The sequence below is a fragment of the Apiospora aurea genome, assembly GCF_038362705.1.
Source record: "Apiospora aurea strain CBS 24483 chromosome Unknown utg000008l_segment0_segment0, whole genome shotgun sequence".
NCBI lineage: Eukaryota > Fungi > Ascomycota > Sordariomycetes > Amphisphaeriales > Apiosporaceae > Apiospora > Apiospora aurea.
The window spans coordinates 492,480-510,036 of record NW_027117395.1 but is presented as its reverse complement, the minus strand read 5'-3'; the positions used below and the strand labels follow the sequence as shown (position 1 = coordinate 510,036).

Below are 17,557 nucleotides of genomic sequence, written 5' to 3'. Positions count from 1 at the left end.
TACTATATAAAACCTAGTATATTTTAAAGCTTATTAAGGGCAGCGAATCGCAGCTAAAGAACTTTATATAAAAGCTTACGACGGACTCGAACTACTTTTTAATTTATAAAATATCGTTATTTAATACTTTTATAATACTATATTTTATTTAAAGAGATCGAATAATAAGTTAAGTAATTACTCCTATACTTTTAAAACTTTAATATATTAATTTTTAGAAATAAATTTAATCTTACCGTTTACGTATAATTAAAATAAGTAAGATAAGTATAAGTTACGTTAGTTTAATTTAAAGCGATTTATTATAAAGCTTCGAAAATAGCTATTAAAAAGTAATAGATAGAAATATATCGATTACTAGCTGAATTTTTACGATTAGGCGAGCCTAAGGGGAGTTATAACGAATATATTATAAATAAACAGTAAAAATAAGCGAGAACGAAAAATCGAAGCGTTAGTTTAAAAGAGATACGTTCCGGGGCTTAAGAGTAAAATTAACGTATCCGCGTATTCTTATTTATCGCGGGTTTTAAGTTAACTTAATATAAACTTTTATATAAGTAACGTCCTAATTTAAATAGCCTCTTTTTAATCCCCTATTAACTTAGTATATTATATTATAAATTATTCTACCGAAGTTTTAAATTTAAACTATATATCGTAGATAATTTATATATAATTTCGAAAGTAGTTAAGATTATTTAGCTTAACACTTTTTTCTACGTATATAAAATACTCGTAAAAAATAAGTTTATTATACTTAAGGTTTCTAATCTCCTTAATATATACGCGCTTAAAATAATCGTTTATTACCGTTAGTCGACTATATTTAAAGGTTCGCTTTTAATATAAAAGGCGACTATTTTTAATACACCGTAAATATTATATTTTTAATATAAATAATAGGAAAATATAAGATCGAGAGGAGTTATATTAGTTATATTCGGTTAAACCTATACTCGTTTATATATACGAGTATATTTAAGCATTTCCCGTTTTTAGTAGAGTCGGAATATAATATCGATAACGTAAATATATAATTCTAGTATATCCTTAAAAATAAGCACTTCCGATTAAAAAAAGAACGCCTTAGCTAGCTCTATACGTTCGGGGATTTAAAAGTCGATTTTTTAGCTGCTAGGCTTCCTTTAATTCTATTAATTTTTCTTTTTTTACGGCCTACTTCTCGATATCCCACGTAAGCTTATTATAAAAGAAATATTACCGGTATTACTTCTCGACGTTATTTACGCGTTAAACTTATTTCGTTTTAATGCTCCTTAACAGGACTCGGATTTCCTCTTTATTTTCTTATTCTTTATATCGATACCGGCTATCTTTAAAAATTTCTCGTCGTTATTTTAATGCTTTAATTTCGAGATCCGGCGGTAAAGACTTTTAAACTTATTTAAGGACTATTTTTTTTTCGAGTCCGTGGGTTACGCGTTATTTCGATATAAATAAATAAATTAATTAAAGCGTTTTTTATTAGCTCGTTTAAAAAGGCGTTTTATATATTAAATTCGATATTCTCGTTAATATATATACTATTAAACGTAGCCTATTTAAGATTATAGTATAGCGCTTAATCTCGTATAGCGTTAAGGGCTTTTTTTATTTAATTTTAGTATAAATAGTAAATAAATATTAAATTAAGACTTACTATTTATAACGTTAATATTACTTCTTCGGAAAGCCTTTAATATAATAGGTTTTTTATTCCCTATATTAAAACTTTATCGTTTTAAGTTATTACGAAGCTTATAATACCGAATAACATTATTTCTTACACGAAAAACCGGCCGCTTTAGCCACTTTTTTTATATTAAAAGGCTATATATTTAACCGAGCCCGTGTTTTTAACTTAAAAGACCCGCCGGATAGTCGTTAAGTTTAAGGCACTAAAAGCGTTATTATAAAGGGCTAAGTAAATAATTATTATAATAAAATTAAATATTAATTTACGCGTTATAATAAACTAAACAATCGTATTAAATAAAACAGTAAATTTAATTCCGAAATTATCGTAATAATTAATACTCACGGCTTCGGGTTATTATTTATTCTTTTATAGTATATAAATTTTTTAGTTATAAAGAATATATCTTAGCCGATCTTTAAATAGCGTATTATTATAAATCGAATATTTTTATAGTATAACGCTTTTAAGCGACCACGATTAATAGTTTTACGGGTTAAAATATTATCGAGTAGTTAAAACTCGTTTAATGTATAATTATTATCTTTATTCGAGCTAGTTAAGTATTTAAAGATAAATAAGTCTTTTAAGATCTATTCGATAGCTTAGGTATCTCGTTATTTACGAGCTTATTAGGTCGTGCTCTTATACATATTAAAGTTTAATATATATTAAAGAAATTAATATATTAACGCTTATTTACGAAAGTATTATTATTGTAAGCGATATTAAAGATTAGAAAAGCGAAAACATTATTAAAATTCATAATTAATTTACTATTAATATTTAAAAAACGGAGCTTAAAAAAGGGTACTAGGGTAACGTTATATTATTACGAAATTATTAATAATTAAAAGTATTTATTTATAATTTATATATTTTAAAAATTTCTTTATTATTATTTATATTAATATAGCGGCTATTAACGTTAATATAAAACTATTTATACTAACGATAATACTCTTAAGATATACCCTATAATTTAATCCGGTAAGTCTTATATATATATAATAGAAAGTTTATTACGATTATTTAATTAATTTATTTAAAAACGGCTTTTTATAGCTTATTTACGATAGCGCGATAAAAACTATTTTATTAATTAACGCTATATAGTTAATTAAGGTAAAAGACGAGTTTTATATTTTTTATTTCCGTAAAATTTTTGCTATATTAATTTTAATTTTATTAATCTATACCGGCTTTAAAAAACGGACCTTTTATAATTACTTTCGAAATACTATATACTGCGTTACTGTTAAAGATTTTAAGCTTTTCGAAACTCGATTCTATTATTTTTAATAAATAAATTCATTTATAAAACCTTAGTAAAAGCTTTATAAAACGAGTCGAGAACGAGTTAACGCTATTTTTAAACGTAATAATTTATTAGTAAATAATTAGCTTAGGCTTAATAGCTTAAAATATATACTCTCGGCTCGTTTTTATAATTTAATTAAGAGAAAGTAAATAATAAAAATAGGATTACTCGAATTTATTAATAAAGTAAGTAGGGTATAAATTAAACGGCTACGCTTATTTAATTAGCCTAGGCTTTATAAAGTAGGGCTATATACTTAATATATAAAAGTAACCACTAATTATTTATTACCTCGCTATTATACTATTATAAAATAAAATCCTACGCTTATTAAATTAAGGCCTTAAAATAGCGCTTTCTCTTTTTAACGTATATATAATATATAATTACTTTTTAATATCTACTGTATAATTTAATGGCCCGAGTTAATTACTAAGGCTTAAACTAGCCGTTCTTTATACTACGTCTCTAGGTATATTTAAAAATACCCCACGTTTACTCGAAGTACCTTTTAACGTTAAGATAAGACTAAGCTAGTTTTTAAAGGAGACCTTACCCTGAAAAAGCGAAACTATTTCGAATTCTATTATATTTTTTTAAAGTACGCGTATATTTATAATGTATATTAAATTAAGTTAATTAAAAAAAATTAAAATAGTTTCTAATTTTATAATAATAATTTTTAGATCCCGATTCCTAATTTTAAATTATAAATCGTAGTTTTTAAATTATAGTTCTTAGATTATAATAGTAATAAACTTATAATAGTAGCAAAGCCCCTTACTTATAAAACCCGACTCTTAATAATAGATATTAGAGAATGCCGAGATACCGTTACTACGAAGCTATACTATAAAAATATTAACTTTTATATAAAAAGGATAAGTAGAAGTCTTTACTACCTATTATAGCTATAAATAGAGGAATTTAAGCTTATATTATAAGGATAAATAGCTTATACTTTTATTATAATATAAGGCGCTAATAGTGTAGCGATAAGAAAAAGGAGATATTTTATATAGCGTTAAGTGTGTAAAGGAAAGAAATTAAATAATATTTTAAACAATTAAGATTTAAATAATAAATCTTTCGCCTTATTAAACTACTCTTTATATTTACGTAGTAACCGTTTATTAATTAATTTCTTAGCTACCTATCCTTTTTCCTTAGAAGGACGATCTTTTTAATATAGCTTATATTGTTTCTTCGTTCTCTTTCTACGTACTTTTAAAATATTTACGCCTTTATAAATATCATTATAGCCTGCTTTAAATTCACGGACTATTCTTTTTATTAATATTCGCACGGAAGACTTAATCGCGGGTATTATTTATTCATTTAAAAAGGAATACGGCGTAACGGCCTAAACGTTAGCGTGCGATTAAATAATTAACTTTATTAATAATAACGGATTTAGCTTTTCGAAATTAATCGATATTCCCGAGGAGATATTTTATAGGATTAATATATACTTTTATTAGTTTTATTAAGCGAATATTATAATTTTTACGACTTTTTAATCTAATAATATTACCTAATTAAAGCTTTATAATTAGGAATATATTAAGAATAATATATTATACCCTAAAGTTTATCCGTAATAAACTAGATTTAATATATTTATTATCCGTTTATTATTATATATTTTAAAATACTATTAAAGATTAATATTTCCTTATAAAACGTAGCGTTTAAAAAAGAGATAATATTCGAAAATACCGGATAAAATACCGGTAACGCTTCAGCTAATCGTTTAATAGGGTTGTCGCGGTAAAGGGGCTGATTTATTAGTAAATTTAATCGTTAAACCTAATCGAACCTCTTTTAACGCTTATAAATAAGCAATACTTTTACCGTTATTACTTAGTCTTAAGAACTCGTTTAGTTATTACTTATATTATTATAAAAATCAAAGAGGTTACCGTTATTTAATATAAATAATTTTTCCCGGCTTTTATATTTTATATCGATAATTATCGAGTTTCGCGAGTCGGTGTTACTAGTAAAATTTAATTAGGTTTTCGAGGTAAAATTAATCGTGTTTTTATTAAGGACTTTAAAAAACTCGGCGTTTTTTTATTTATTAATTAAGCGCTACTAGTAATAATAATAAAACCCTTTAAAGGTTAATTATCCTTATTTTAAGATAAACGAGGAATGCTTTATATTAACACTTCCCGCGCTTTACGGCGTTGCGTAACCGCTTTTATTTAAGGTAAATTTTTAAAGTCTTTCCTTATTATCTCGAGGAATAAAGAATCCACGGGTTTAAAGGTTTTAATAGTAAAGAGGGACCTCGATTTTACCTTTAATGGCTATATTTCGAAGGTAATCGAGTGGTTTAATTTAATTAGGGGCTTATTAATAAAAGAAACGCTCTCCGGACCTTAAAGCTTAGTAATAAGTTAATTAAAAGTAAAAATAGCAGGCGAAAAACTTAGAGTCGCGGTTTATTTAAAGCTAGTAGGCATTTTTCTTTAATAGTTATTGCCGCTTCTTTAAGGCGGAATCGGCGTAGGGTTTCGAAATTCGTTATTTTTAATAAACGAGATCGAATTTTAAAAATAGGTTCCTTTTCCGTTATTAAATAATGCTTTTAGCTTTATTAGAAATTTTATAACGAAGGTGAGTATAAGATTTACCTTATAATTATTAATTATATAAGCATTATTACCGCTTAGCTTTTCTCCGTAGGGAATTATATTAAGCTTAAATAACGGTATATTAAAGGTTAAAAGATATAATATAGCCTCTTATAAAAAATATAGTGTAATTATAGCTATTTAAATAAATTATAAAAGGGATATTAAACTCAAAGTTTAATATATTAAATATATTCTATAAAAAGAGGGATTTAGCTCGATTAATAAATATTTATATATAAAGTAATCGGCGTATTATATTCTTAGGAATTTTCCCTTAATTTTTATTAATTATTTTCTATTACCACCTTAAATTTATAGCTTATTAAGATTTCGTATAATTTATATTATACTTAACGTATTCGGGCGTTAACTTTAATAATTAAGAGTGTAATATAGCGATTAATAAACTAATAAAGTATATACTAAAGACGTTAATTATATATACTATTCTTAGTTTCGGTTAATCCCTCCCGATAAATATACTCGGAGAAATTAATAAAATCGAATTAACCGTAAATTAATTATAATATTATATATAACGTGGTTTACTACTACGCGACGTATATTACTTAGCGACGCACTTTAATTTAATTCTAATACAATTAAACTTTAATGCGTAATACCTTTATAACTATAATACCTAATTAATCTTAAAAAATCGGATAGTTTTAATAATTTAAACGATACGAAACGGACCGAATTAAATAAGCTAAAAAGTAGTAATAAAAGCTTATAATATATCCGAATTAATTTTATATTATCGAATTTACGGCCGAACTTTAAAACGCGAAATTTAACCGAAACGATGTAAAATAAATCTAATTAAAAAAGAGGTACTTTGTAAATATATAATTAATCTAGATATTCGAAGGATACCTCCCGATTTCGTTAATGTAAAAAATATAGCTAATTTTTTTATCGCGTCGCGCGGCGGCGACCGCGTTAATAAATACTAGGTTAAGTATTTTATTAACCGTAATCTAGATTTAAAGACTAAAATAAATTGTCGGTATAATTATTAAAAGGCTCTTTACGAAAATTTTAAAGTTATTTCTACTTAGTTTAGGTTAATCGTAAATATAAAGGCGAAATATAGGATTATCGACGAAAATATTTAGAATTTCAACGAAACCGGCTTTATAATAAGTATAATCGGGTTACTACTCGTTATAATACGCGCCGAGCGGCGTAAAAAAGCGAAGTCGGTTTAGTTTAATAATTAAAAATAAATAACAGCGATTAAATATATTAATTCGTAAAATTAATATATTCCACCGTTTTTAATCGTTTAAAACTAATATTACCTTGCGAATTAATCCCGTAAAACCGATTTACTAAGCGATTAAGTAATTAAGCCGACTTTTAATAATTAAACTAATAACGAAATAAACCTAAATTAAATTAAACATTTCGATAAATATATTAAATCGTAAACGAAAGGTCGTTACCGCCTTTTAATTCTCGACGGCTACGAAAGTTATATTTCGGCCGAATTCGAGGTATATTGCTAAAATAACGATATTATTATTATTAATATATCTCCTTATTTATTATATTTACTTTAACTTTTCGATATAGCACTTTATTCGCTTTTAAAGCGTACTTATTCGAAAAAATCGAGTTATTTATTAAAGCTTTTATAAACTATATTATTAAGCTCGAGTTTTTTATCGCTTTTAAAGCCGCGTATTTTACTATTTTTACGGAAATCAATATTAAATTTAAATTCAGCGTATTTAGTTTAATACCTTATAATTTTAACGAGGTAATTAATAAACTAAATATACGTTTCTAGACGCTTATACTTAATTTATCCCGTTTAGGGACGGCTAGTATTTACGACCTTTAAACGCCGTTTAACCCTTAATAAATAATTAAGCACTTTATTTATATTAAAAAGAGGGTGTTTACTTATTAAGGAAGCTCTTCGACGCCGATTTTAAATGCGGTAAACTAAATAACGAAAAGTATAACTAAAATAGCTTATAAAATAACCCTTATACGCGATAAAATATATATATTAAAAAAGGCTAATTTAATACTTTTTAAGCGCCGGAGAGCTAAAAAATCGCGAGTCCAGCTTAAAAAAGCTCTTATTATTAAAAAACTTTAACAGCTATAGAACAAAAAAGTAAAAAGGAAGCGTTTAACGCCTAATAAAAGTAAAAATAGGGGTTCGTCGAAGCGGAGGGCGACCGGTAAAAAGCGTTATAATATTTACGGCGAAACAGGTTATAATACGCGAATATATAAAAAAAGATATAGAATTAAGCGAGGAATCGAATAACGAGTAGTTTTAATTAATTTTAAGCGTTATAATTAAATTAATTTATATAAATAAATCGAGAAGTGAAAAAGGTGCGTCGCTAAGTAATATACGTCGCGTAGTAGTAAACTACGTTAACCTATTAATATTTAATAATTAATTAATAAAGTTTAAAACGAAGCGCCTTTTATTTAAAACTAAAGTAATTAATTAGTCCTTTAAAAATAATATAAAAATATAACTTTTTTAGTTTAAAATAAAAGTTAATAATATAATTATAATATTAACGTAGTTTCGTTATTATATATAAATAATTAAAAGAGACGAGTCTCGGAACGTTTTATATTCGAAATTAAAGCAGCTATATAGCCGCGATAACGCGATAATAGTAATTTTTTTTAGAAATAAAACGATAATAAAGCGTTTTATTATTCGAGGCCGTATAATTAAAAGTAATATTAATATAGCCTCGCCGAAAAAGGGGAGATAAATAAAAGAGGCGAGTCGCGAAACGTTTTATATTCGAAATTAAGGTAGCTTAGTAGTCTTTTAAAAATAAAGCGAGAATAGGACTTTCTTTATTTAAAACGAAAACTAATAATATAGCTTAAATATTAACGTAATCTCGTTATTATATATAAATAATTAAAAAAAATAATCCCGGAACGTTATATATTTAAAATAAAGGTAATAACGCAGTAACGATATTAATATAGCTTCGAATAGGCGAACGCTATTAGAATAAGAGTAGCCCTTAAGAAATAAAGGAAGCTTTTATAACTATAAAAGGTTTATTAATAGCTAATCTTTAGAAAAAACTTAGAATAATAATAAAGTAAATATTATTTTTAGCGTGATTTATATAAAAATTAATGTATAGTATAAAAAGTAGGTAGTAGCAGTAATAATAAAAAAGTTTAATTAAGTCGAAACGTAAATAAAATTAAAAATATTAAATTAAACTCGTAATTATAAATAGATATAATAAACGCCGTGGTCGATTTTATAGTAAAAAAAAAGAAAAAAAAAAGTTAAGTATATATCGAGGAAACTTTATAAAAAGGCAGTTTTATATATATATTTAAGTAAAGATAGGGGTATATAACCGCGCAATACCGAATCGGGAAAGGAGGTTAAACCTGGAAGGTGCGACAGCGCTTTCTCGACTACAAAAGCTCTTGTAAAATCGACCCGTCGTCGTCGTCAATGCACAGCGCGGCTTCTAAAAGGCACGTTCGCTCCCTAGGAAGCAGTGCGTTAGACCGGCAGTTGACATTTGCTCCTGACTCGATCAAGAATACCACCAGCTGCCTCAATTCTTCTATCAACTTGGCATCTATCCAATATCTTGGCAGGCAAGTTACTAGTAGCGCCGTTGCTTGGCTTTCCCTGTCATCATTGGGGGCTGGACGGCTGAGGTCAACACGCATGGATGGGTCCTGGATCATCTCCATAACCTCAATATCACCGAAGTGAGATTCTATGAAGTTTTCTATGCCAATGAAAATGTCTTCCCCCATCTCAGCCAAACAACGAAGTGATGTCCTGCTTGATCTGGAATTTGCAGCATGTCGGATAGTGGAATCCGTCGGACCGGCATAACCGCTCTGGACGAGATGTTTGATGACGTCCACGTGGCCATAAGTCACAGCGACGTCAAGGATTGCTTGTTTGTACTGCCTGGATGGGCCATCAAAGGCACTGGGCTCGGCAGCCAATAGGCGGCGGCTTGTCTCGAGATGGCCTGCACATACAGCTATCCATAATGGGGTGCATGGTCCACGCCTCGGCTCGACTGTTCTCAGCAAGGTTGGTCTGACCTTAAGGTAAGGCGTGAACTTGTCTTCTTTTGATGCACCATGAATCTTGCACAGCGCTCCCCTGGTGATGAGCCATTGCACCGCATCCGAATGTCCTCCAGCGGCAGCCCAGTGGAGCGGGGCGAAAGCGTTTCCCAGTTTGAAGGGCGATGAGCCTGAGTTAGACGGTGAGCCTTTCGTGAATCTTTGATCCGTGCGTGATGTGAACTCCACTCGGTTCAGTGCTGGTAAGCCTTCCTTCATGGTCTTGGCCACGCGCTCGAGATGCTCAAAGGCTGCCACTTCACCATTGCGCGCAATCTTGAACAAAGCACTGCCTTCGTCGTGGCGGATGTTGCGCTCGTACAAGAGGACTCGGTAGACTCCATAAAGCACCTTGAAAGTTCTCAACAAGGCAAAGATTACTTCATCGGAGTCGCATTCCATTGCAATGGCAACATGCATCTCGGGAGGTAGCCGGACCAATGGGGATGCCGTTTGCGGGTGGATGCCCTTGTCTGGGTCGAAAGAGATGATGTTCTGCATCTTCCCAGTTCTCCGTCGTCAGGTAGGTGAGGTTTAGTTGTGTTGGTTGCATCAGTTTGGGGGTGCTCAATCTGTGAAGAGGAAATCAACAAACAGTAAGTCTGATGAGAGTGAGGTAACAGTTAAGTTTGCCAAACATGGGCTCGCCATCCATAGGAAGAGCATCCATGAGAGTGCTTAGCGGAATGCGGGAGGTAATGGAAGATTGTGGATGAATTGCTTACCAACTTCCTGTTTCGTGGGGTTTGGAGTGGCAATTGGGCTGTGGTGATGTCCCAAGAGGTGATGGGTTGTTGGTCGAAAGGAAGGGGCACTCCAGTTCATTGGGAAGAAGGCAAGCACGGAACCAAATGTTTTCCGAAGTCCAGAGCTCATGCCTAAAAATGGAATTTTTGCCAGTCAAGCAGCAAAGCTCAAATAAAGTGGACGTTTGCCAGGTAGAAAGGACAAATAAAATGCAGGAGAGGAGCCCCCAGTTGCCAGCTCGCCGAGCAAATCACCTCCAGGCAACCCAGTCAGTCCGAACAACCTTTCAGTCTCAATCAGGCAATGAATGTTTATCAGCCGAATGCTATAAATTACCCACTTAACAGGCTGGACATTGATGACTCTCCTACCTTCACTTGGTGACATGCAACCCTGTCCGGCCAGATGCCACTTTACTATGCACTATCGTGGGAATTCCAAGAAGCAACATCAAAGAGAGCATCTACGATGGCCTCAAAGCGAAGCGGGAAGCCTAACATCTTGCAAAGGAATTATCTATATCTGCTGAAGATACTGAAGCGCCAACAGTCGTAGAGGCAACTCCTTGAGTTTAATTAGCAAGGCTGTGAGCCCTCTAGATGTGTCATTAGCTGAAGTATGACATAGGTGCATAGCATAAGCATCCCTAGAAGAGAGGTTACAGTATAAATATTCTTTAAATCACAAAAAATCTGTGGCAGCATGTCCTGTCTCATCCGAAGGCTCCCTTGTCCATCCCGGTTCTTCTATTATCAATCTACCGGGGCTATCCTTTGGGCTTTAAATAACATTAGGGCTGATCTTTAACGTGGAAGGGTCGACGCCAACCATCACAACGCGAGCTCAGGGGGTGCGCCGAGGACCAGGAGGATGGGATGATATCAAGCCTGGTACAGCCGCTCGGTGTCATGATCAAAGCGCTGGTATCAGGGTGGTGTCCATGGAGGGAGTCGCTTTGATGTGCAAGTTATTCCGATCCGGAAATTCTACTGTGTACCTACCATTCTTGCCGCTAGGAAGATTCTCTAGGCGAGTACCTGCAAAGCTCTAGGTGTTCATGCACAGCAGCATCCTCTGCAACACATTGGACGTGCTGGCCTCTTTGTTACAACGCGCCCCAGACAAGCATCTTCGTCCACACATCATTTTCCTTCGTCACCAGCAATAACTGCAACCACACATCGCTTAAAGTCCAAGCTACCACTCTACGCGTTTCCCCCGCCCATGGTGCTCACAACCGAATCGGCCAAAGCCAGACGCCGAGAGATCTCGAAGATTGCCATGAAAGAATGCCATGGGCAAGGCGAGACCGCAGGCTGTATCAAGCGCACAGTGCTGCCTTTGGTAATCGAGATGTTCCCGGAGCCTGAGAAATACCAACGCCCATGGACCAACTGGTTTCGCGAGGCTGCGGAAGCTGCGCAGAGAGCTCCGGCCGAATCGCTGGAGAGCCTCAAGGCTGAGTCGGACCGTCTCGAGGACGAGCTTTACGTCAAACAGGCTGAGATCGATCAGCTGAAGACCGAGATGGAGAAGGAATTGGTCGTCCAATTTGGTGACTACTCGGAATAATCATCCATTGGACCTCTTGTCATTGGCCGGGACAGTTGCAGTTCGTTATGGGTGGATGGTACACTGGCTAAAGGTCAGATGCGTGGATGGACCCGTGGATAGGTCAATGAGAACCCATTAAGTAGAAACGATATATCTACTAGGCAATTCTCCCACGCTGCCTTAATGGAAATTACTCAATTCTACATTTTCTATGATCACATAGGTAACATCTGTGAAGAAAAGGGAATACTGCTAGTACACCAGTGTGACTTGGCCATATGAATCCTGGTATGGCTGACTGCTCCAGTAGCCTTTCATCCTTGGTTGGCTACGGCTACCAAGTAGTTGAGGGGAGGCAGTCCATGGATGCAGCGAGATTTGCATAATAGTGCTTAAGTAGGTTAGGTACCTAGGCGAATGAAAATTCAAGCGGTTGCCATTGTCCTCCCAAGAAATCCCTTTTTCTGAAGTGGGAGACATAAAGCCCCTCCACCATTTTGTTTCTCAATCTGTTTGGTTTCAACCCTCCCTCTATCCTACCACATCTCTCTCGACTCCCTCGACTTTTTTCTTCCTCTACTTATTCCACCAACAACATCTTCGGCTTCTCTTTTGGACTTCGTTGCAAGGTAAGTGCTCATCTCACGTTCTTCCACTCATGCCGCCGCTTTAGAAGCAAAGCACCATCGCAAGTTGCCTCATGCAGTCATGCTCTGCATCCGGATCAACTTCTTCGTGTTTTCCCATCACACTTTGCGTCAGCGTTGTCATTGTGTGACATCCCAATCTTCACAAAACATTTATCTCATTTCGTCAACCAGTACTTCTAGCCTCTTCAACACCCACCAACCATATTGCACCACGTGATTGTAGATCGCAGCTGACTGATGAACCGTCGAAACAGACCAAAATAAAATACAAGATGGCACCTCCAATGATCCTCACATTAGATTCGGCTAAGGCCAGGCGGCAGGATACCCTCGATGCCGCCAAGCAGGAATATACTCGCCGCGGCATAGCCGCTGAGTGGACTGCTCAAGTCGGGCTCAAAGATCTCGTCACCAGGGCCGAGGCAGATGTTTTCGCCTGGCTGCTGAACTTAGCTGATACTGACGATCGTCGTGCCTTGGCACTGACTGGCTGCATTTTAAAAGATTATGTTGCCTGGCAGGTCGATGCTCTCATATGGGACATGCTTCACTTCGGCCAGGGCTTCGACATGGGCAATGTCCGTGCCGAATTCACTAAGAAACACCCCGTGCCCAATCAAGAGAAAAACATTTTCAAACCGACGACCAGCTGGGCCAGCGACGTCGTGAAGGCTACGCAGGCTGCCAAGGAAACCGCCATTGAAGCCCTGAAGGCGGATGAAGCCCGCCTCGAAGCGGATCTACGTGCAAAGCAAGCCGAGATCGCCCAGGCGAAGGAAGAGTTGGAGAAGGGGCCAGCAAGCTGGTTTTCTTCTCTATAATTCTTCCAGGCTTACTTATAGTGGGCTGAATGGCTGCTCTGCAGCCACCAATGTCTGGACAAGCAGGATCTAAATTTGGTTCTGAGACATGGAGACCAATGCGTCTCGCCCACTAGACCCCAGTCAGTTTGGCTGGTGGTCCGTTTTTCTGTGCATCGGGTCTTCAAATGAAGAGCCTCTTGCCAACAGCGGCTCCAGCAGCCTTACCGTCAATTGCAATGCATGTGGCGATGTACATCAACAACTTTGAGTTTTTCAGACACAATATCTAGTACATAATAGATCATCGTGTTTGTTTCTCACTTTCCTGTCGCGACCTGTCTCTTGTGTGAAATTTCGTGTGATGCTCTGTGTAGAAACTTCAATTTCTCACGATACCAATTAAACCCTGCAGCCCAAACCAAATGACCTCCAAATGAATATGTCCTTTTGAAACTGTGACTGCTTAACCTGGGTGTTGGACTCGGATCCTGGTAGGCTTGTCGTCAATTTAGGATCCAGAGACTTGGAGACTATGCAACGCACGACCGGGGTCCGGGGTCAAGAGTTAGCCAATTACACCACAAGGTAGCTAGCTGGGTGGCCTCCACTCGTCGGATGTCGATCGCCCAGTAACTGACGAGCGCCACGCATTGGGATTACTGGTACATGTTGTTTGGCAGACGGATCAATTCATGCATCACCATATGTGGCATCCCTTGAGAAGAATGTCAACTGTGAAATCTGCATGGTATTATTCGGGTTGGCTAGTAAGGGAGCCTTGGTGGGATGATAAGCTTGCGTTGCGGACGGTTAAACTCTGCAGAATACCTAGCTACGCTGAGTTCTACAACTTGAACCTTGCAGCGTTTTGGGGGATGATAGTGCCCGTTTGGTAGCCCCCTCGGTTTACGTGCCTGCGCCAAACAGAGCTCGTAACTGTCAATCAGAGCGGAAAACAGGCCCCGCCTTGCATTTCCACGCAACCTTTCCCATTGTTCTCGATTTGCCAAAGCAAACCTGCCCTGCCTCTTTCTACATTTGTCCACTCCAGCATTTGGTTTGTCAACAACAGAGCATTTCCGTTCTGCGCAGTCGCATTTGTTTTTTATCTTCACCAGGAAATATTTGACCACAACGAAAGATTCTACAAGTGTACCATACCATCTTAGGACTTTGCAGTGGAACGTATCGCACGGCAGAGAGCGTCCGATGGTATATTGAGTGCTAAAGTGCTGTCTAAAGGAAAGAAAGAAAGGACAAAAGAGAAAGGTGCTACCGTGCTAATAAATACACAAATGAAATGTCTAGCGTAGCGCGCTAGGCGCGTCAAGGGGCGACCCCCTGTCTCCATCCTACTGCGACAGAACGCAAACGAAATTCACGCGTCAGCACGCGCCGAAGACTTTACAGGCAGCGCAGATGGCGCAGACGCGCCGGAGCTAGGCAATTAGTCTCGTACAGCAATGCTGGCACGAGCGCTTCGCGACGGACTCAGCAACGCAGAAGTCCGACGCTGGAAATTCGGCAGCCACCCTCGACGGTATCTTCTATCGCCCGCGAGAACCGACTCGCACTTGAGCGGGCGCTGGCACCTGTGTCTCTTCCACGGCCAAACCCTTCTCCTTCTAGGGAATTTCTTTCAGTAAAGACTCCTAGGCGTCTTCCAAGACAGGACCTCACTTCTCCGGATAAGGCGTCAGACTCAGAGTTCCGCAGACGGATTGGAGGGCGCAGGCTTTCAATAGATCTCGACAATGTTCATGGATGGGAGCATTTCTACTCGCACATGGATGAACGAGGAAATTATGTATTCCAACCCATCGAGAGATGGAATAGAGTTGGGCCTTCTATTATGCCCAAGGGTAGAACGCACCTTCCACCACGCAGTCTTTCACTAGAGAGTCCTTCTCCAGAGTCCGTCACCAGAGAGAAGGAATAGCCAGACTGCCAGACAAACTGTACCTCCACCTGAGAGGGATGTCTGCCGGATTTGCGAGATTGAGCGGCATTCGCCGCTGCGATGTATGCTAACCGATGGGGAGACGGGTATGACCAAGGTCTGTCCCATTCACCCAAATCAAGCAGATCATGGCTTGGATGATTGCTATGAGCTCCTGGTGTACCTCACTAGCCGTGACCTGCGTGAGACGCTTTTTCACCGGATGGGGCCTGACCGCAGGGGGATGCCGCCCATATACACGAAACTCATTGATGTCAATGAGTTGGCGCACTACCATGCAGCAAACTTTGACTTGATGCCATGGAGTGTTGAACATTCTGTCGCCTAGTGGTGTGACAAGGGGCAAATGCTCATGGAGCATTTACAGTATTCATACAGGCCAGATCTCCCAGAGACCTGCACGGAGAAGGACCGACAAAATGTCAATAGCTTCCAGACCGTAGGCGGTCAGCGTCCGACGCACGGCGATCTCGACTCCCTCGTGGCTCAACTGAAGACCGCAGGGAGCCTCCTCGACTCCGTCGAGGCCTTCATGAAAGCTCAGAGGAATCTGCTCCAGAGCTGACTACTGGGTTCGTCCCAGCTGTTACACTGCGGACGAGCAACGGGCATCCACATAGAGCTCGTCTTGCCCGTTGGCTGGCACCTTATGACCATTGAAATCAGACTCAAACGAGGCTGCGAAACATCTCCCGCAAGGCCCCAGTGAAACCACTAGCGGCCCATGTGCCTGAGCATCACGTCTTCTAATGAACGCATTGCTGCCAGAAAGGAGTCGAGCAACCTAACAGCCCACATGCAAAGCTGCGCGACGTATTCCTTTAATAGTCTGAGCTGCATCGACACCTTACGTATAGAATATCAATACTGATTTCTCTCATATCTTGCTTTTCTTTGATTATTCTTAGCTTTTCTTCGTCCTTAATCCTCGTGCCTAAGACTGACTAAACCTTGCCGTGTGTAGCTGATTTTCCTAGTGAATGAGACCATTTGAAACTTTAGTTACTCGTGCTGGAGGCCTTGTGTCTTTCGCCCTTTTCCTCGGACTGGTACTCGCCTAGCTGCCAACCTAGAAAGCATTATGAATAACCCTGCTGGCCACCCCCCCCAAGCTCCCAAGTGATCGAGGCATCAATTCATCTTTTTCGCAGATTATTCATTACTGGCTCCCGGACCGAAGGAAAAGACTCATTGCATCGCTATGCGTTCCGTCGAGCAACATCGTCATACATCTGCTGACGGTTTTTTAGGACTTCTATTGCGCGCACCGACACCAGGGCCAACGCATAGAGCAACGCGACAAAAAACAAAAAAACCCCAAACCAAAGCCCGCCCTGCTTGAGACCCCAATCGAATGCAACGACAATCAGCGAACCAGCAAGCACCGCCCCGACGGACGCTCTCGGATTCATAGCAGACAGCAACGTCTCCTCCATCTCCGCCGAGCCAAGCGTCATCAGCAAGCTTTTGCCGACCGCGACGAGCCCGTTCCCAAGCGCGGAGACGACGAGTGACGATACGATGAGCCCGATCCGATTCGCAACAAACAGAAGCAGCATGCCCGCTGTGATCATGTCGGCGCTCGTGCTCAAAAGAAGGAGGTCCTAACGGTTTGTCGCGACCCTGAACCTCTAGAGCAAGATCTTTGTTACTAATGGGACGATGACCAAGATCACGGCGAGGGTAACGGACGGTCGGGCCGTCAGTATGTGGTGCCTACGGTTGAGGCAAAGAAGCTGAACATGAGGGGAGCGACATTCGTGATCCCGAAGAGACGAATGACTGACTGCCAAAAGACCGTCAACAGGTGATGCTATCCGTTTTTGCAAGCCTCCAAGATCCCAAAGACCAGACGCGGATGCATGCTGGGTGTCGTCAGGTGCACCTTCAATGGCTTGTTGTTCGGGTAGGGTTTCCGGTATGAATGCCAGAGTGCCGTCGTACCGGCTAGGGAGATTGCGAAGCCTAGCAGGATTGGTATCCAGGAGCTCTTCAACACGAGAGGTCGACCCAAGAAGAAGTGCGAAGATTTCGCAGATGATGACCATCGACGATCTTCTTTGGCTGT

General features: G+C 37.7%; 4 protein-coding genes across 4 annotated transcripts; 2 read left to right on the top strand and 2 right to left on the bottom strand.

The window, feature by feature from the left end:
- Positions 1–9,452: 9,452 nt before the first annotated feature.
- PG986_011647 (ankyrin repeat-containing protein) lies at positions 9,453–10,276 on the bottom strand (the record flags this gene model as incomplete). The annotated part of the gene is made up of 2 exons (XM_066847869.1): positions 9,453–9,485; positions 9,752–10,276. The coding sequence occupies 2 exons, from the start codon at positions 10,274–10,276 to the stop codon at positions 9,453–9,455; spliced, it is 558 nt and encodes a 185-aa protein (XP_066694565.1).
- Positions 10,277–11,746: 1,470 nt separating this feature from the next.
- On the top strand, positions 11,747–12,094 carry PG986_011646 (uncharacterized protein; the record flags this gene model as incomplete). Its single annotated transcript, XM_066847868.1, has 1 exon — positions 11,747–12,094. One exon carries the CDS (start codon positions 11,747–11,749, stop codon positions 12,092–12,094), a length of 348 nt encoding a protein of 115 aa, XP_066694564.1.
- Positions 12,095–12,998: 904 nt separating this feature from the next.
- PG986_011645 (uncharacterized protein) lies at positions 12,999–13,547 on the top strand (the record flags this gene model as incomplete). The annotated part of the gene is made up of 1 exon (XM_066847867.1): positions 12,999–13,547. One exon carries the CDS (start codon positions 12,999–13,001, stop codon positions 13,545–13,547), a length of 549 nt encoding a protein of 182 aa, XP_066694563.1.
- A 2,312-nt stretch (positions 13,548–15,859) lies between these two features.
- Positions 15,860–17,537, bottom strand: PG986_011644 (uncharacterized protein; the record flags this gene model as incomplete). Its single annotated transcript, XM_066847866.1, has 4 exons — positions 15,860–16,050; positions 16,096–16,250; positions 16,865–17,205; positions 17,277–17,537. 4 exons carry the CDS (start codon positions 17,535–17,537, stop codon positions 15,860–15,862), a joined length of 948 nt encoding a protein of 315 aa, XP_066694562.1.
- Positions 17,538–17,557: the final 20 nt, after the last annotated feature.